Here is a 20,741-nt window from a genome sequence, read left to right as displayed (position 1 = left end):
CTTCTACCCAGAAAAGCTGAATGTGGTTTTGATTCAGTTTTATTGTTGGGGTGAAAATATTTGCGTAAATTATTGTAGCTTTTGAGCCCTGCCATGCGTGATGGTGTTCTTGGAAATGTGCCTGCAGTTGGTTTCAAATCATTGTCCCAACAGGATCTCTTACGACTTTGCTGTAGGATATAGCCCCAAAGCACACACTGTTACAATACTTTGCTGCTCCCTCTGATGTCAGCAGCTTCATAGCGTAGTCTTGTGAACCTGCTTAAGTGTTTATGGTATAATGTGCTCAGGGTGGGAGGTGTCTCCCCATTGCTGAAGACCGTGCCTGAGTTCCTGCTTTCCCTTTGCAGAGGGAGGACGTAGCAAGGGGAGTAGTTCCCCCTGCCCAGCGGGTTTGGGGAAGGGACCTCTCAACCACAGTTGTTGCAGTATGGATCACAGTGCCCGCGCAGGGCATGCCTGCGGGCTTGTAGGTCCTGCTGCAGCAGCAGAGCCCTGCTTAGCTCCTGGTCCGTGATAAATGAGGCTCTGTGGCATTTAATCGTGTAACCACCTTTAATCCTCCCGCTCAGAAAGTGGCACTTGCTTTTCCCATTTCTGAACATTAAGCATCCCATCAAAGGTCGTTGCCTAAGCTTATTGTATAGCCTCTGGAGAGAAAGTCACGTCCTGGAGAGATTCATGCCTCTGTCCCTAGACAGCTGCAGAGATGCTGCTCTCCATTAACTGTAGAGAGGCAACAAATTCTAGACCATATACCTAAATTTTAGACAGCTGAGGTGTAGGCAACATGAATCTACACCAAACTGTTCAATGGAACAGAAATTAAAACGGTAATGTCATTGTATTGCTTTAATTCCTCATCTTCAGATTGTCTTATGTCCACTTAGAAGTAACAGCAGAGGCTTATGGTTGCAATTGACTCTACAAATATATGCAGTTGAAGAAATTTGAAGCCAGAACTTGTCACACGTTGCAGGGGTAAAAAAACTTAGGTCACACACAGGCTCTATTTAATTATTTTCGGAGGAGACAAGGGAGTAGGAAGCCCCTCTGTGTTTGGTACCTGTCTTCTGTCAGCTGTTTGGGAGATCAGCTTTATTTGCCATCTGCCTTGTCGTGTTTGTTGCAACACTGGGAGGACAGCTGGGGTCACTGTCTCTGGCAGCGTTCATGCTTAACAGGCTGTTCCCTGAAGTTCTTGAACTGCCTCTTATCTGTGTTTTTCATTTTCTTCCACCAGTTGTAATCATGTGTGCCAGCGGTGACACAATCAGGAACATCATGTTGGCTGCTCATCGGCAAGGAATGACCAACGGGGACTACGCTTTCCTGAATATTGAACTCTTCAACAGCTCATCATATGGTAATGCTTTTCCTGCCCAAGTATGTTGCAAAGTCTTCTGTAAGCTTGGTAATATTTTTAGATTTGTTAGCCTCAAAATACGCCGCACTGAGCCCCAGAATACACCACTGTCTCTCCCTGTCATTGCAGTTACCTTCCACTTGGGCTATGGTGTTGCAGGAAAGGACCTTGTGGCTATAGTTCCACGGGGTGGATCACAAGATGCCAAATACATTATAGGCATTGCATTGCTTATTTAGTTACTTGTAGGGGAAGCAGCACCAGACGGACACATTGGTTATAGCAACCAGCTGTGGGAACCCCATGCTGCAGCGTGTGTGCTCAGCTCTAGGTGGCTTGCACCATCCCCAGCCTTGTGACTGCCAAATCTCAGGGCAGGGGTATTCCTGGCTGCCCGGTGGCCTGGTGTCTGTGCAGATGGCTGGGAGAAGGCACTAGCAATGGCCGGGGCCGTGGGCAGCTCTAGGGCCTGGTTCTCCAGAAGTCATCTCTGTGCTGGGGGATCCACATGTCTAATTTGTTTCAGCTTTTGGTCAGAAACTGCATCTGCAAAAATATTCAGCAGTGTTGTGTTGAAGAGAAAGCACTGGATGGGACATGGACAGTTCAAATGTACTAGAGTAGGGTGATAAAAGTGGCTGATTCCACCCCTAAGTAAAAAGGGTCAGGTTTGTCAAATTAAAACATGACTTTAAAATGTAAATTAAATACATTTGCTTTTCAAAATATGCCTACATTCAGTTACATTTGATAATATGGCAGTGCATAGCAGGGACTAAAGCTGGTTTCAGCTGCTACAGCTGTCTCAGTTAAATTCAAGGTAATACTGGAGCAACATGTTTGCTGAGTTTTAAACGACGTCAGATGGCTGAAGCTGGGGCGAGTTCCTGCCTGGGAACTAGGTTTTGTTGAAGTGTCAACGTGGCTTTTGAAAGGAGCAGCCTCTTTTGCAGGTGCAGAGAAAATAATTGCCCCCCTGCAGGCTGCCTTAACTAATCCACTACAATAACAAATTCATTTCAAATCGAAAACCAAGTGGGAGTTGAGAAAGAAGGAAAACTTGGGGTTTTTTTTCTTTCAAGCCTCAAAAAGCTGATTAACAGGAATAATTGAATTCACAAAAGGATGATGTATTTTGTTTAATAAATCAGTTAATTGTAAGTTAAATTCTTTTGCATAAACTTTTTGATATCCATCTACCACCTCTGAGCTTATTTTTACAATAAAGAGTGCTATTTGTTGAAAAGCTCTATAATGAACATATGTAGCTGTTTAAATTTGGAGGTACAGCTATGTACAGGAGTACAGATACTGCTACATGTGTCTTCAAGGTTAGCTAAAGAAGCGCCAAGTTCTGCCAGTTAATTAGGAAATCACTTAAATAACTAAAAGATAAAGTTGCAGAACAAGATCAAAGCCAATGGTTCGAATCAAGGTTTTCTTTTTGTTGAGTTAATTTTGGAGTGACTTCATCCCTTGTGGCATAAGCAAAACCATTTGGCACTGCAGCCTTAATCAGGACCAGGGTAAAAAGCTGAAGGTCTACGCATGTCTGCAGTAACAAAACCCTGAGGTTTCAGCCCTTCTGTAGACCATGGGAGCTTCACAGGGTTGAATTTAATAGAAACTACTGATCAAATAACCCCTCTGGCTGCTAGCGGTGGCTCATTACCCCTACACTACTGCTGCATTTCATCTCACAGAGTAGAAATGAGTCAGAAGTGATTCATCTGGCCATGGGCACAAGTCCGCATGTGAGCTGGGCTCACTTTGGAGTCACAGGAGAGAAGTAGGCACCCGTGGACAGTGATTCACCTCATCCTTGGGTGTCCGAAATGGCTCGGATGAATCATCCCATACAACTGACGGCTTCCTTGGCTTGGCTGAAATGAGCGCAGGGTGACTACCTGGGAGGCACTTTATTGAAATATTGAGTGCTGAAACAGGCTTATACAGATGGTACCTGAAGTTCAGCTTGAGCAGGGGATGCTCATGTAAGAGCAGCGGCTGCGGGAGGTGGGCAGCTGCGTTTTGTAACGCTTTTGCTTTCCGGAGTGGTATTTGCTGGCAGGTAGGGGTGGCTGCAGGAGGCGGTGTTGCAATCCGCAGGTTCAGGACCCTGCCCCAGGGGGGACCCTGGCATTGCAGCTGATGTGGGGTGGGTGTCCCCAGTGATGCAGCCCCCAGTAGGTGGCACTTGGTTCAGCCGTGTCCAGGGCAGCGCTGTGCCATCCCGGTGTGGGACCTCCACGCGGGACGGTGATGCAGCAGTACCCATTTGCCCCGCGGTCGTGTGGGAGTCTCAGCACCATTCTTCTTTGCGTCACAGGTAGTCCAGCCTTCTTGTAGCTTTTCCAAAGGATTAATGAAAACTGTCTGTTTTCTGTTGTAGTGTAGTTAGAATGTGTCATTTCCTGACATTTCTAAGTAATAATTCTTTTAAACCGATTTTTCTGTTTCTTTGCGGATGTGTTTCACATGAAGAGTGAAATGACTGTGCATCAGAAGCTGACTTCTGTGCAGATGGTCATCACATGTGGAAAGCAAGCATAAAAGAGAAATGTAGAGAAATTTCCCCAAAATTCTTTGTTCCCAGTGCCTGGAGATACTAGATTTTGTACCTTATAAAAGGTACAAATTCTAAGAGTGGGTGTGATTGGCAAATTGGCACTTTGCCTTTAAGTTCAGATGACCATATTGCAGTTTGTTGTTGCCCTCTGTTCTGAATATTTTTAATTTTTCAGAAGAGCAAGCGTATTAAACGCCAAGGCTGCAATAATTGCACATAAGTACTGTGGCAAGACAACCTCCCACAAAATAATCCATGAAGGAATTTAAATATGTAAATTATTCTAGGAACGCTGTTGTGCAAGTGTACCTTCCCTGCTCCCAGTGTCAGGATTTTTAAAAATAAATATGTATAGTGTCCAGGACAGAAACTTGCTCACATTCTACTAACACTACCAGGGGTTTTTTTAATATAATCTCACTCTTTTTAGCCACCTCTGTTTGTAAATGCAAAGCTATAGCAACACTGTCTGTGCTGTAGTCTCTGCCGTACTTATTGAATCCTTCACCTCTGAAATGCAGGTACCCAGCTGGGGCAGAGGCTTTTCAGCTTCGAGACTCCAGCAGGGCTTGTATCCTCTTGCAGGGAAGCAAGCAAGACGTGCTATCTTACAATTGCCAGATGTGCATTTCTTTCTTTTCAAAAGCAGCAACAAGGACAGGGTGCAGGCATTGAAGGGAAGAGTGCTACCTCTGAGGGCAAAATCAGACAGTGGGATGTTAATTGCTCTCCAGTGTTTCCATCAGTCCTGATGAATAAGGTCCTGGCATCAGTAATTTTGACTGGTTAAACTTTGTATTGGGAAAGAAATCCCTAAACCAAGGCAGATGTATCTACAGCTTCTTCATAAGAGAATGAATAACTGCAAAAAAAAAAAAAACCAAAACCAAACAAACATTAGAAAGGTTCATGATGTTTATAAAGATTGCAGTCCTAGCTGGTGCTGAGCTGTGGTAAGTAAGACTTTCCTGAGGTGGAAAAGAGAGGGCTCAGTTGGTCCTGTGCCTCCTGCCCTGTGCTGGAAGTGACGGGAGCTGCCAAAAGCAGCACGAGGAAAGACTTGTCCTCCGGAGAAGTACAGGTCCTTCGTTGCTTCCCCTGTGCTCTCTGAGGCAGGAGAGCAGTTCTCCAATTGCATTTATTGCCAAAAAAAAGAAGAAAAAAATAATTCCCAGCAGCACTGCCGTGATACTGGGAGGACAAAATGCAGGCTATGTATTCCCCTGCTTCAGGGGGACTGGGGGGGTCTGTCCGTGAATTTGCTCTTGCAGGCATGCGATCCGGCTGGTAGTGCCGTGCAAGGAGCAGCATGGGTTTGGTGCCTGGACTCTGTCTCCATTAGCATCTCCACTCCCAAACTGCTTGCTTCTCTTTGTCAGAATGGCACCATGGTCCTTGACCCAAGCAGAGCAGCCACATCCTTTCTCATCTCAGGGTCCGGCGTGCCTCCAGGTTGCCCTTGGGAGCTTAGCATTAGTTTTCGTCTTGGTTCATTTAGCCATGATGGGGTTTGTTGCTGTTGTTCTAAAAATAAAATAACTGTCTAGCTTTTCATTATTTGTAAGCATTTAAAGGCATACTGCTTAGGGCTACCACTGTTCTTCCTTCTGGACCTCTTTTATTTATCATTTACGTAGAATAGCACAAAACCTGTTTCAGGGCAATGTGAACCTTTCCACTTATCTTGTGGAGCTTTGGATCAGGGTCTCAGGACGTGCTAAGGTTAGGCCCTGTTAGTCAGGAGGACTCCTCTGCTAATTAACCACCAGTCAGCTATCCTGCTTTTTAAAAATCTAATTACTGGTGGTCTGAGTTAAATCGTTCCCCTGCTGCAACACAAAATACGTGTAAGTACAGCATAGACACAGGATCCCATTTTTTTCTAAGTGTTTCTTTTCTACTAACAGCAAGGCTGGTCTGGCAGCCACTGCACACATGGTTTTCTCCTTGACCGCAGTGGGAGAGCTGTGGGAGAAGTAGCTGCACCATCTGCCTCTCTTTCGGGGTGATGATCATACTATTGACTTTCCTGGTGCCTTTCTGACTGTCCAAAAGTGTTGCTGATGGGGTGGTGTGTAACAAAAACTTTGTGGTTGGATCCTCCCTCACTTGTTCTAACTTAAATATCTCTGCGTTTGAGATCTGGCACATGTTTTTTGCTCCGAGATGTCTTCTCACGCTTAGGCTTCATCCCACCCTTTAAAAATAAGCAAGCACAGCATGTGAATAACGTTGTCTTTCTGTTTGCACATTTACTTCCCACCAGCCGTTCCTCCCTGCCCGGTTTCCTGCACGTCTTGGAGTAGGTTCAGTTCTCCCTTGTACTCTGCCATCTCCCCAAGGTGCAGGAGGGGGGACTTCTGGGTGGAAAAAGGAAGGCAATCCTGTAGTGGTACCTAATTTGGAGTTGGAAATATGCTTGTTTTCCCCTTAGGAAATGGCTCTTGGAGAAGAGGAGACAAACATGACCTTGAAGCCAAGAAGGCATACTCGTACCTCCAAACCATCACTCTGCTGAGGACCGTGAAGCCTGAGTTTGAGAAGTTTTCCCTGGAGGTGAAAAGTTCTGTTCAGAAGCAAGGTCTGCACGAGGATGACTATGTAAGTACTTAACAACCGGCTTCAGGTCTTAGCGTCTTAAAAAACACGATCCTAATTAAAGCAAAAGTAGCAGTGAGCCCTTCTCAGGACAGAATCACCTTGTTTCAGTTGTAAAAGCCCACTGTTGCCTGTATAATCCCTTTTTTGTTTTTTCTTTTTTAATTTTTTGTTTGTTTTTTGTGGATAATGCAAATAACAGCAAGAATAGACTTGGTCTAGTTGCACTAGGTCTGTGCACCACCATTCGTGACCAGTTGTCCTGTGCTTGTCCCCTTGTTCATCAGCAGGAGGGTTGGGGAAAAGCAGATTACCAGGTCTCTCTCCCTCTCCCACCAATCACTTGTCTTCTTTTTACAGCCAAAGAATTATATTCTTCGTCTTTGTTCTTTCGCAATACTTGTTTTTGGTAGAATCAGATCTCAGAAAGTTACACTCTCTGTATTGCATCTGATGAAGTTTTTCTTGGTGCAAATGAGAAAAGTGGTCTTATTCCCCAACTAAGCATATTTAGGTTGTTGCTGTTGTTTATTTTAAACTGTGTAAAATAGCACTGTAGTCCTTGTGGGTTGTTTTAAACCTAGGGGAGTGCCGCTGTCCCCCAGAGATGGATGTGGGAAAGTATGTATTTTTTGTAATCTCTCAAAATGTAGCAGGAAGATGCCTCTGAAAATTGCTTTTTAGCTACCCCAAAGCTAGTTCATTAGGGATTTTCATAGAAAAGTGTTCTGTGAAAGCAAGAATGAATAGCACATACCTATAGGGATTTCTGCATGCTGATACAAGTACTTCCCGGGCAGTCAGCCTTCCCCATGATGGGAAGTAAACTTTTCAAATATACTTGGAGAGAAAAGAGGCTTGAAGAGAGTTTGGTCAGCCTTTAGCTGTAGGAAATGAAAGCTGTAATACAAACAATTCCATAGGAAGAGTGACTATCAAGAAGAACGTAAATCTCTTGCAGTTAAGAGCATGAGACAAAACTTCTCTCGCTATCATACATGCCTACAAATTGAGGAAAATGAATCTATAAAGACAGAAGAAATTAGGGCTTCATAGACTAAGGTGGTGTATTATGTCGTTTTTCAAGCAAATTCAAATGTTGCTGTGAAGGGCACTCTATGAAATTAAGATGCTGCAGCAAGGGTAAATTTGCTTGAACTCTTGGGTGAAAGGAAAAGACCTGGTGCATCCAGAGCACCTGCTTTAACTCCTAAAGGAAAGTTTGGGGGAATTTGTGCCCAAAACTCAAGAAAGCGACTGAAACCCCTCATCTGCCAGCTCCCATGTAGGCAGCTACCTCAGCTCTTTGCTTTAAGCATTGTGTGTCCCCCAGGTGGAGGCATCATCTTTAGTTCAAAGCACAAGCAGATGAAGGTTGTGTTAATAAATGACCTTTCCTGCAGTTTATTGCATAACCTCAGCTGTCTTCAGAAAACCTGTGCTTCTTATAACTTGCATATATTTTATATAAATATTTTATTTAAAATGTAATGTTGAGTCATATCAGTGGCTTGTATTTTTCCCATGAAACTTTCAAAGTCTAGGCAGGCAGAAATAGTCTTTTGTTGGTGTTCTTTGCCTCGGGTTAGTAGGGAAACCCTAACTGCCAAGTTCAAGGTGCTGCTCTCTGAAGAACCTGCTAAATGAGTTTTGAACAAGGCATGAGACTGTATTTTTGTGCTGTTCCTCCCTTTTCCCTCTATGTGCCCTTTTGCACATGTCACTTAGCAAGATGGTTGGTGAGAAATGTGATTTTGAATGTTAAAGATCCAGTCATCCCCAGTTTTATGACTTTTCTAGTGCGGTCAGTGTGACATTTCCCCAAATGAGAGAAGTGTTAAACTGCTGAGAGCTCAGGATGCTGTCTGTGGGCGGTTTGGAGGCAGGCAAGGGGATGCTTTGCTGTTCTTTAGGGTGGGGACCCACTGCAAACCCTATGCAAGTTCAGCGTTGATAGACGCTGGATAGATGCAAGCCCTGTTATGGTCAAGCAGAATTGGATCCACAAGAGAGCAAGTCCCCCCGGATTTGTCAGCAGGGGGGAAATTTTGCAGGCTAATGTGTTTGTTGGGGAGACTCTTTGCACAGCTGCGTACCCGCTGCCAGAAGTCCTCTTTTCTCTTTCCTCACTCCATGGTTGCTTGTGCAATCAGACATCCGTGCTGGCAGTGCTCCTGGCTGTCCCAGGGCAGCTGCGTGCGTGCCTGGCTCCCTACCACCTCGTCCTTGACCTTCTTCTGCCTGGCTCTGAGGGCTGCCTCTCCCTGTATCCCATTCCCACCTGTGATCCAGAGCTTTTCATCTTCCTCCAAGCACTCCCTCACTCAAAAATGTCAGCCTTTGCTAGGGCTGGCCAGTGGCATGGGGCCCCTGCTGCTGCCGCTGCCTCTTCTACTCTGCTTCCTGCTCTTCCTTTCCTGCCTGGCTTTCTGCACCCTTCAGATCTCTTCTTGTTGGGGCAGAGGGAGGACTTGTGATCTATCGACACGTACCACAGCTTCCTGCCATCGGAAACATCAATCCGTGACTCATGGGAAGCTCGTGGTAGAGGCCATAGGGATGAGGTTTGGTTTCAAATGCAGAGTGTCCTGGTATTACGTGGATGCTTAACGTATATAGATCTCCGCAGAGCCTCCCCCACCTGCTTTCTCGCAGCGTTGTAACCCAGTGGGAAAACAAAACTTCTTTAAGAGGGCTAGCCTTGGGTTGAGCATAGCAAAAAACATTAGCTGTGTTACTTCATTAACAGTGTGTGAATTTTAGCTATCTGGTTGTTTGCTTTTCATCATTTATGATGAATTTTACACTTCCCCACTTGGGACAGTGGGAAAGAGATGCTTCATATTCCCCCTAACTGATTGTCCTGCTACTGTGTTCAGAGGAGAAACAGTTTGGGGCAGCCTTCAGGCTTAAGAAAAATATCCATTTTAAAAACTAATGGGGAAAAATAAAAAGCCAAACTGAGGGTCAGTTCCTTCCTCTCTGACAGATATGTGGGTAATGGGCACCTGATTAACGGTGCTTCTTTTGGCAGCATAGGAAGAAAGTGGCAATGTTGGCCTGGGTGCACGCTAAGCAAGGCTGTGTCCTCCAAGGGAAGCTTGGGAGGGAGAGGTCCTTCAGCTGCGTGGGGGAGAAGCGACAGAGATGGATTTTCTCTGCTGGATTTTGCTCCTAAAAACAAAAACTCTGGGGAAAGATAGTTGGTAGTACAGTCCATCTCGAGTCCTATCCATGGGTGTTGAAATATAATCCTCATCCTTTTCTGCAAGATGTATCCCAAGAGGATGAACTCGGGGAGGTTTGGATTTGAAGCATTCAGTGTTTCTGCTTCTCTATGTGGATTTTTCCAGTGTCATGGGAAAATGGGGCCCCGGGTCCGTGGTCTAAATTATCTCACAGTGACCCTAACTCAAACAAAAGTTGTTAGCGCTGCCATTTTGTCCTGGCCTCTGGCCACCACTATTCCTAAAGGCATTATTATCTACCAAAAAAGAATATCATAAAAATGGAAAATAAGCAGATGACAGAAGGGAAGATAAGGGAGACAGAAAGGGCAAAGTCCTAAAGCAGCAGCTGTCCAATTGCCATACTGGAGAACACATACGGCCCTTGGGGGAGTAACAAGTCACAGACTGGTGTTTGCCATCTTCATCTCCAGCTGTGAAAAGAGAACAGAAAAGAGAACAACGTGTTGTGAGTACATCTTTCCCAGGTCAGAAATTGCTGTTGTTTCTACATGGGTGCTATGCTGTGGCAAGGGGGACGGTAGAAGAGCCTGCGCCTTGTGAGTGAGCAGGAAAGTGTGGAAAAGGCAATTTCTCTGACTCCTCCAGGAATCTCTCTTGTGAAGAAAAAGCTTCCTTAAGCACCTTTTAACTAAACATTGAAAATAAGAGTGGCAGAGAGGTTCTGGGAAAGCATCTTAGAAGTATTTGGGTAGGTAGTAATTGCACAGGATGGGGCTAAAAATGATGTTCCCTGCCTGCAATGTCCCATTGCAACATCCCGTTGCAACAGCTGCCTGGGGATCAGCACAGCCTGTTAGCAAATATTATTAGTTTGCTTGGTCACCACTTCCAGAGTCTGAAAGCAGTTACTGTCATGTTAATGTAACCCAAAGAACTGTGGGCTGAAGCATCAGATCTGCTCAGCCTTCGTTTCAGCATCCAAGTGTGTCATGAATTTTTTTCAAGAAACATCCTGTAGTTCTGTAGAAAGCCTGACCATTTTATTTTGTGCCTACCTGGCGACTGAATTCTCTGATAAATAGCCAAAAAAAGAGGAACTTTTTAAAAATTCCGCTCAAATTTGGGGTTCAGGCATAAGGACAGTAGAATCACTTTAATGCTATTACACGAATTATAGCAGTTTTCTCCCTTCTGTGATGTTAATGCATTACCAAGACATTAACAGCAACATGTCCTGGTCTCTAGAAACCGATTGAGATCCTTGGTTTAATTGCAAAATACAGGACAAGCTCTGCTTACCAACCTATAGCCTAGGTGACGGCAGACAGCAGTGGGAATTGCATGCATTTACTTGGAGGAAGAGTTTGAAACTGTCTCTGAATTGGTGTGTGAATAACTCCCAATAGATACTCTAGTTAAAAATGTTTATGAATAAATAATGTTTCAGTTAAAGCATATGTATAAGCCATTTTTATTAAATAATGCCGAACACTTAATGAATTGGCGGTAGGCTGCAGTTTGGAAGCTCTTAATGCACCTTCTGTTCCTGACTCAGGCCTAGGATTCAATAAATGCTTTTTTTATGTCCAACCCAGTATTCTGAGCTGGGATGATTTTACAGCCCACGATATTTGCTCTTCTGAGGTTACAGACCACCCATGGCTTGTTTTTTCTTCTCATTGAAAAGCTGAAAATGTAACTAATTAAACAAATATTTCTGCTGTGTTAACTACATGACAGCATCGTTCATGAGATGGATGCGTGGGTTTTATCCACAGCCCCTTTTCACACTGAAAATGAGCAGCAGGAGAAGGAACTGGAGCCCAATTTGCCTGTAGAGTTATCTCAGTGAAAGAATGAGCTACGTAGATTAATTAGATCAGCAAAATGCTACTACCTATTAGAAAGGGCAAGTCTGTTTTATTTAACGTTTTCAGCCCTCTGAAATGAGAAATGGTCCGCATAAGAGCAACTGTTCGAGCTCCAACAGTTAACTACAAAAGCTATGTGGGAGGTAGCTGTGCTCATAAAGTTTATCATCTCATCCATAACATCCGTGCCAGACTCTTCCCCGTGTGTATTCCTTACGTCAGCCTTTTAATTACGATTGTACACCAGCTAAGATAAGGTTTAGGAGAAGCGAGCAATTCAGTCATGTCACTGAGAGAGATGCTGAAAATGCAACGTATTCAGCAATGTACATCCCACTTGTCTTTTTTCAGGCACAGGCAGGCAGGATTAATGGCAGGCAGGCTTTTGTGTCTCTTCTGACTACACCAGGATGGGAGAGAGTTTTGGGGAGATTAAAAAAAAAAAAAAAAAAGCCCTGCCAGAGAATAATTTGTTCAAATGAATAGGTCTATTCAGCTGCTGGAGTGCTTTGCTAATTGTGTTCGAAAGAATAAAAGCAAACCACAAGCTGCTTTCAGCATCCGGCAAAAATGGGTTCACATGCCAGCTTATTAACAAGATGAATTCTATTAGTAAAACATATTTAGGATTTTCGTGACCAGCCCTTCACCTCTTGGAATTAATGAGAGTTTCTTCAATTTCTGTAAGAGCAGTGTTGAACTCTGGACTGCTAAATTTGGTGAATACAGCAGACACTTTTTTTTGCTGAAGTTAGTGCTTTCTCAGTGATATGAAAGACTAGTGTCTTCCACATTGGGGTCTTAAGCAAAACTAGGGCATAATAGTATGTTATTTGCCATTAACAGATGTCATAAAAGACAGTAAAAGAAAGGAATTATTCTTCTCTCTTCCAGTGGATTTCTGTTTAGTTTTTCTAGCCTGTCTAAGCATATTTTTGAAGCTGTCTTAAACCATGGAGGAGATAGTATAAAACTGTAGGTGTATCTGAAAATAGTAACATCTGAACTCTTTGGGAATGTAAAAGTTTAGAGTTGATCTTCATATATATGTTGTATATTTTCCATAGCCCTGTGTTTTTACTTGGGTTTTACAGATATTCACATTCCACTTTACTAAACAGACACTCAGATATTTATGGGCAAGGCACTCTCCCTTTGAAGTACTTGCTAGAAATACACCTTATTTTCCACTAATAAAGTGTGAAAAATATGTCTTCCAGCAAAGTTCGTAACCTGTTTTTGTTTTGAATACCTCTCCATGCCACTTGCATCACTAATGATCCAAAAGTTAATTTGTCCCACTGAGGTCTTGTTTTTATGTAAATTTGTAGGATTTTTGATACTGGTATTAAATGGTCTGGCTCTAAGATGTTTGAATGAAGGCAAGGAAAGACTATGTATCTTATTTTGCACAAAATGACACTTTACAAATGAACGACCTTTGCTAACAGACTTTCTAGCAGCTAATACCTTCTGCAAGCGTTGTTCCCCGAGAAGCTCATGAAAGTAACACTCAGTTGAAAGTTTCCTTTTTAACTGAAAAAAACCCTCAACTCAACAAGGCATGAAGTGGGAGGTTTGGGTGAGCCTGTCCCATGTCAGGATGCTGTTGCAGCCATCAGCGGGGTCCTGGGCGGGCAGCTGGAAGCTCTTTTCTTGTGGGAGCGGTGTCCTTGCCGGATGGCCGAAGGGCTGCTCCAGCCTCAGCGCTGCGGGAGCTCACCTGTGCTGGTAGCCTCACGCTGCGGTAATGTAGACCAGGTTAAGAGTCCAGTGTTTGAAATCCGGGTGAGCCAAACAGTTTAATTGGAGAGTTGGATCAGGAGGGTGGCAGGGGTTGGGGGGAAGGAGCCACGTTTTGTTTTCTTTAGGGACATAAAAGAAGGACAGTTCTTCAAGACCAGAAATGCATACTGCTTGTTTGAGAGCTCCAGGGCAGAAAAGATGTTGCCTCCACAGGGGCAGATCCCACACTGAGGTGGTTCAGGGAAGCTTTCCTGTACTCATTTGAGCTATTGGTATGGTGAAAGCGATCCTGAATGACAGCAGGGCAAGGTCTAACTTTATGACATTCAGGTGACAAGTCTTCCTGAAAGAACAGTATAGGTGGCCATCAGTAACGCCTCAAGTCTGTGATCCCTTGCTATGTCGGCACATTCATTTCTCATGGCTGAGTGCTGGGAGGTTAAGCAACCTGAACGTAGCTCTGAGAAAGACTCACTCTCCAGAGGGACAAGTCTTTTAACTGGAAGGCATGCCATCCCCATGTGTGAGTCAGGTCACCCAGGTGTGTGAGCATTGGCAGAGCAAAGGCAGGCGGCAGGGCTTGGATGTGCTCTGCCAGGTGGTGAGAGAAGATCCACGTACCGCTCTACCAGCTTTTTGTTTGGTGGATATTTAGCAATTCCTCTAATGTGGAGGAGTTAACGTAGTCAGCCTGTGAGGATGGGCTGTGTGAATAAAGGCAACGGTGTTCTTGAGCATGCAGGGAGCCATAGGAACCCACAGGAGGATGCTCCCAGCTTTCCTTGTTTCTAATAGATATTTTTTTCATTAGGAAGAGAAGCCTGAGACAAAAATCAAAAGGTTTAGTCCATTCCAAGAACTAATATATCAAGGCGGATTGAAAAGACAAAGACTGTCTATGTCCCAGAGCAAATGAATAAGAGGGGCATGAGAAAGGGGCGCGGGACAATGGGAGGAGGGTAGGTGAGGAGCTCTGGGCACCTTTTGCTCAGCAGCCAGGAACAAGGTGACATTCAGTAGGCAGGAGGACATTTACATTTGACGGGACACGCGTTTGTACAATGCATCCAGTTAGCCCATCAGACCGCAGACTACAAAATACCTTAGAAGGCAAAATCAAGCAGGATCTTGGGGATCAGACAGTCGATAAGGAAGCAAAAAGCTAAAAGAGTGAGGGTTTAGCCTTTTGGAGGGGCTGTAAATCCTCAAATTTTGAGGTGTTAACTACTATGATGCTGCTGGAGGGTGGGAGGACACCCAGGCGTGTAGCTGGAACATTACTGCCTGCTGACAGGTGGGCATAAATATCTTTCGAGATAGCTGCTGTACCCCTCCTTTGCTGTGCTATTGGGATCCTCGCAGCTGTGCCAGCGAAGGGATGGTTAATCAGCCAGCTGAACACCTTTCATCAGATACCTAGTATCTGAAAGAAAATAACAAAACCAAGTCATTAATTTTTAAATTACTTGGAATGGAAGCATGATTAATAGCAGCCTGAGGGTTCGCATTAGTTCCATGCTATTAAGGTTTACAAGTTCGTATGACCATTTACCCTGGTATTTAATAAAATGATCATCTGTCCTGGCAACCTCAGCCTCAGGTGGGCTCTTAAGGCAAATGATTTACTCCCAGCCCAGAGGTACCCCAGGTGTTGGAAGGTCACCCCTCTCCCCCAGCACCTGGGTTCAGCTCCGGGCCACAAGCACCCCTGGGTGCCCTGCAGACAGGGCAGGGCAAGGGTGGAGTTCGGGTTCCCTGAAAGCAGGGATTTGATACTGAATTTCTCACATGCTAGCACAGCAGTCGTAGCTCCGGGGCTTTTAGATGAAAGGGGCAGGGGATTTGAAAGGACTGGCTCCCCGTGGGGTTTTTGTAAAGACTTGGCTGCGTCTCCATGCAGCCGGGAGTTTGTTACCTGCCTGTGCGAGAGTAACGGCATCACGTCCATCCCTCATTCTCCACCTCCTTTGCTGGCGAGGGTGAGGTGTTGTGCTGGTGGTCTATGAATCCTGGTTTTGTGTGCCTAATTTTCACCCCGTACTGAATAAGGAGCTTAGATGACTAATCCCAGCTCCAAGCATACTTCTGAGCTAAGCACAGTTTTTGGCTATGCCTAAATAATCTGTGTTTATCCAGGCCTTAAGACTGTATTTAAAGCAAATGCTTTGCTGGGTATCCTTTGCTAACCTGGTGCAAAGCACAAAAACGATGGTCCTTTCACAGTTTCTGAGCAGATGCCCATGACAACCCCATGTGGCTTTTTATCCCATCAAAGATTGCACCAGCCCACCCTCATGGTATTTATTCGCAAGCTAGCATAATACAGGTAAATTCAGTTTCAATGTGTGAGTTTCCACAACAGTGATTTAGTGGTTTTTCTTTGAACTTTGCATGAGAACTGTTGTGATCTTGAGAGTGTCTAGTGTAGAAAATAAAATATTTCCTTGATTTTTGTGGTTTGGTGATAATGTTAGAAATCCAGAACCCAAAACAATTGCACATTGTACAAGGATAAACATTTAACAAAAAAATGTCCTTCCTGTTTGTCCTAGCTCTGCAGTTATTTAAACCAGTTAGCTTATTTTAGCAAGTGGAACTGATTTTTTCAGATGAGTGACTCTCATCCTGAAAACTGAAATATGTTCCTGCTTGAAAAACAAACTTGCTCGCTGACATTTAAAACTCAGTATCTAATGAAAGGACTGTCTAATTTTTTTTGGTTACTAGGTGTTTATCTGCAATTAAAATGTCCCAACGGTTGCATAATGCTAACTTAAAATGTACGCATTCATTACAACTGTATAAAGGGTTATCATCAGACTACCAATGGGGTCCATAGAAAAATCTATTTAAAACAAGCATGTTTTATTTTCTGTGTGCATTCAGCTGAAAAGAGTAACTTCTTTAATATCTCTCGTGTTTCACCACTGTGACTAGAAGTATGATTTCTGAACATAGTTTTGTAACTCATCACATGGATGACCGCATAGTTTGTTAGAAGGCAGGAAATCCTAAAAAAGTAGAATGGTTAATTTTTAAATGACAGCTATACCTTTTGTAGTTAAGATCCCTTCAGTATTCAAGCAATGGTAATATGGTGCTGTGTGCTAGAGATCTTTTGCATTGGTCATTTATCTGGGGTTAGAGATGTATTATGAACATGGGGAGATGGATTTCACCTTAACTGCAGGAGCATGTTACTGCATTTTCTGATTCTGTCCTTTTCCTTGACAGGTGGCCTGGAGCCCTTTAGAGCTAAATTACATAGGTGAATAGTGTGTGTGTAAGGTATACATAAAGGAAGAATTCCCCTAAACGATTATTCTGTAGGTAGTTCACTTCTGGTACAAAACAGTGCTGCTCCTTAGCTACATCGATGGCACTCCTTTGAGACCAATATTAAAAGGTAATACAGGAACCAAAACCACAGAGGGGTAAAATGGCTGGTATCAACTTGCAGAAGGAAGCAGTGAGTGCATTGGATAGAGCCAGGAATAAATCCCACAAGGGTTTGCAAGGGGAAAATCTGGTCCCAGAGGTGCTCCCCGTTCTTGGAGCAGGGCAGTTTTCAGCTCATCCCCCTCCTGCTTTGGCCATGCCGGTGGAGGTCTGAGGGGGGTCTGAGACCTGGTGATATCAGGCCGTGGCTTTGGTCCAAAGTTCATGCAAATCAGTGATAGTGAGAGCCCCTTGACGTGAGCTGACTGTGGGTAAGGCTCTAAATCTGCTGAGGTGGTGACTCCCGTGGTTGTGTTTAATGGAAGGAGCAGGTTTTGGCTGTATCTTGAAAGTTTTCTGCCTGGCCTGCTGGCAGCAGGCACTAGGGGTTTAAAGCTGTTTTCTAGATAATCATAGGAGGGGGTTGCAAGCAATAAACAAAGAATAAGCAGCTCTTGCAGGCAGCGGGGTGGAAGGGTTCCTCCGTGCCCTTGCTTCTCAGTTGTCACTGTCCCCTGTCGTGTTTTAGCTGGTATTTCATGCGCAGCTCCCCTGCAGCCTGGGACTGAATAGGTTTCTGCTTCAATTCACTCTTGAGACAAAAGAGCAACTTGTGGCTGCCCCAGCCGGATGACAGTGAGTAAATCTACCAGTTTTTCAAGAATGGGGTATTAAGAAAAACAAGGAAGAGAGCATGAAGAATGAGGAGATACAAGAGCAGAGGAGCTGGCTTTGTGGTTAGTTTTCCTTCCCTAGCAAGAAAATAACCTTCACTGACAAAATCCCTTCACTCCCTGAAACTGGCAGCTTTTTTTAAGGAAATCCGAGACATTGGTTGTTAATTTCTTTTTATTTTCTTTCTGTTAATTTATTTTATTTCAGCAGACTTTTTTGTGCAACAAAGGGCTGGGTTCTGTTCCACATCTGGCTTTAAAGTGGGTAGGAGTTTGTCACTGGTGGTATTTCAGTCCCATTGGAGTAAGAATCCTCTTGTTTAGGTGGAGCAAGGGTAGCAATGGTTTGGCATGCCTGGGGTGCGCATCAGCTCATGTACCAGCAGGTCAGATGCTGAACGGTGCAGGCAAGCAAAGGCACGGTCTCACCCTGAAGGAAAAGGGCTTAGCTGCGGCAGAGCATCTTTGTGTCCAAATCAAACAGAAAGTGCAGTAAAAGCAGGGATCTTTCTATACATCTTGTCTCTCAAACGGCACTTGCAGGCTCTTTCATGATGGAGGTGGTGAGCTGATGTGCTGGGGAGCTGCTTGCTCCCCAGACATAATAATCGCCCTGGTTTTTCTACTTACGCCTTCTCTCTCAACTTGCACTTCAATTGCAGAGTACTCAGGCTAGGACCACATTGCCTGGTGTGCTTAGGCGGAGGCACACGTCTCCATCTCCTCTGCGCTCAGCATTACTGCTGTACCAATAAATACCAGCGAGGAGGTGGAGGCAAGCAGGCAGCCTTGTTGGAAAAAGCCTCCTTAAAGGGAAGTGATGTCTTATTTGACTGCAGTGCTGAATTTTTAAGGTATAATTTTAAAGCAGAACATAAGCCTCAGTTTGCAGAATTCACATAATGAAGTCACATGATCCCCTATAAGAAAAGCTCCGTATGAGTTTCCACATACACACTGTCTCTCTGTGAAAGATTAAATTGATGCAACAGTATTTGAATAAATCTCTCTTAAATATGCACAAGGTTTTATGGGTATATGATATCTCCTTACACTGGGGAATGCTATTCCTCTTTTTCTAAGGAGGGATGTGGGTTCTAGCCCCAAATAACAAATGAGAGTTGGGACAGTTATCTGTCATTTAGAAAACCAAGTCCTGAGCTCTGGCCTAATGTGTTCTTGAGCAGGTGCCAGCTTACGTATTTATGTATTTATAGAGAGTTGATATCAATGAATACAGTGAGAGGCTGTCCTTGGCTACAGCTGCATTGCCCAGCATTTGGTGTAACGCCAAATTCAGTCCTGAATTAAATATTGAGGAAATGGCCTTCTCTGGAGAAGGCATGTGTTGCTATTATTTTTCTCTTTCCCTTCCTGTTTCTTTGAACCAGTAGGGTCCAACTCTTGTTAGTGAAGCAGTCTGGTTGCCCAGGTGAACAGGCTTTATTTTTAGTATTAGGCATCTAAACATACAGCTTTGGTTAACTGTTTTACAGCTTTATCCTCCTTTCCAGTTGCTGCGCTGGTTTCACAGTGATGTGATCTCTGTGGGAACAGGTCAGGTCATGTATCCGTGTCTGTAGGTACCCCAAGACATGCTGTTTATGACAGCTGGCTATGGGCGAATCCTCTGGCTTTGCCATGATTATACTTTGGAGTCCTTGAAATCCCAGTCCAGATGCATGGGAGTAGCTGTTACCCATAGGTGAGATATAGGAACTCTATGAGTTTCTGTTGCATAGTGGCATTAAGAAGGCACACGAGGATCTGAGGAGCTGGATGGTGAGTTAATGAGAGCTGTGCAATCATGTTACGATGGTAACACGCAGGATGATACGCGGTTGTGTTAGTGGCGGTAGGACTAAGAAATTACTGCAAAGCTGAAACTGGATTACTGGTTTGAAATGCACCTTGCATATTGGCAGGTAATGCTCAGATGTAAGGATATTCTTCTCTCTGCTTCAAATTCTCAGTCTACATCTCGCTTTCATCCAGAGTTGATGGAAATGATTGCAGTGATTCTCAACCTACCTCTCACTTCCATCAACTCATAGAGTTTATGCAAACTGAAAATTTAACAGAAAACCAGTTTGTAACAATCATAGTTTATCTTTAAAAAAAAAGGAAATTCTTAAAACTGAATCATCTGTATTTGCCTATCATCTACTGTAAAGGGATCATGAGCACCTTATTCTGGGTTTGTGCAGTTCAGACCAATTCATTGAGGAACCGCTGCGGGCCCCTGGGCATCCTGGGCATCCCAGGACCATAAAGGAGTGCTTGTAACAATGGCAACAGCAGTGGCGATGTCTAGAATGGCAGCGTGACATCAGCAAATGGTATCAAAGAGAAAAGTCCCTCCTCCAAAATTAAGTGAAGAGTATATTGCTGGTTAGTGAGTCAATCAACAGAAGACAACCAAGGATACCTGTCCAGAAATGCACATAAAAAAGTTAGCTACATCAGGGTTTCTTGGAAAAGCTCATAAAGGAAGAACTGTAATCATAACTGGCTTGGTGAAGAATGATGAAAAACAGAGAACTGAGGGTTAAATTACAACTGCTTAGAAAAAGGCTATTTTATTGAGATACACTGAAACAGAATGCCATAGTAGGAAAACATCTGTGCAAGCTGTCAGATGTGTTGCCATGCCACAGAAGTCCATAGTCGTGAAGGAGATGAACCAACTTGGCATGAGATTGGCTTGAAGTACATCATAGCGTATATATACTTGAAATATAGTTGCTGTATTTGAACTTTGTTGCCATATTTTTACTGTGTCATGCTGTAATTTTATAGTATAACAGAATATTGCTAAAATTCATGAGGGTTCATTGACAGTTTTCGTAATCCTCAGGTTAGATGAGTTTCATGTGATTGTAGCATCAAATTTCTAAGCTTGATTGCTTCAAGTTTCATCCTTGTAGACTAATCCAAAAGAGGGTGAAATATCAGTGGACTTCCAGTGGGCGTTAGCTCACCTGAGCATCATGTCAGGTATGTAAATTGGTAAGATTTTTGGAAGAAGTCTGAGTATGTCCTATGTAATCCCCCAGGGTCCTCACTGATTTTGGATGGGACTATAGTGTGACAACTTGAAAATCACTGCGGATGTGCTGGGAAGTAGATGCAGATACCCAGTTTGGGGAATGTTAGCTGCTTGCTTTTGCAGTAGAGAAGAAGTAATGATGATCTTCCCCACCTCACACTGAAGTGGTATGAATTGCTGGAATTGCTCTGATTCAGAGCTGGGCAGTTCCAGATGGAAGAGAATAAGCTTACTTAATA

General features: G+C 44.0%; 1 protein-coding gene across 2 annotated transcripts in view; it reads left to right on the top strand.

Annotated features, from left to right (window-relative positions):
• NPR3 (natriuretic peptide receptor 3) overlaps positions 1-20,741 on the top strand; it is a 50,822-nt gene that overhangs the window by 4,451 nt on the left and 25,630 nt on the right. For both annotated transcript variants that reach the window (XM_075527252.1, XM_075527251.1), the window contains exons 2-3: positions 1,244-1,366; positions 6,370-6,536. In XM_075527252.1, the coding sequence (XP_075383367.1) occupies positions 1,244-1,366; positions 6,370-6,536 (290 nt within the window). The remainder of the gene's footprint in view (positions 1-1,243; positions 1,367-6,369; positions 6,537-20,741) is intronic.

The sequence above is a fragment of the Mycteria americana genome, chromosome Z (genome assembly GCF_035582795.1).
Source record: "Mycteria americana isolate JAX WOST 10 ecotype Jacksonville Zoo and Gardens chromosome Z, USCA_MyAme_1.0, whole genome shotgun sequence".
Lineage (NCBI taxonomy): Eukaryota > Metazoa > Chordata > Aves > Ciconiiformes > Ciconiidae > Mycteria > Mycteria americana.
This window is presented reverse-complemented; position numbering and strand designations above follow the sequence as displayed.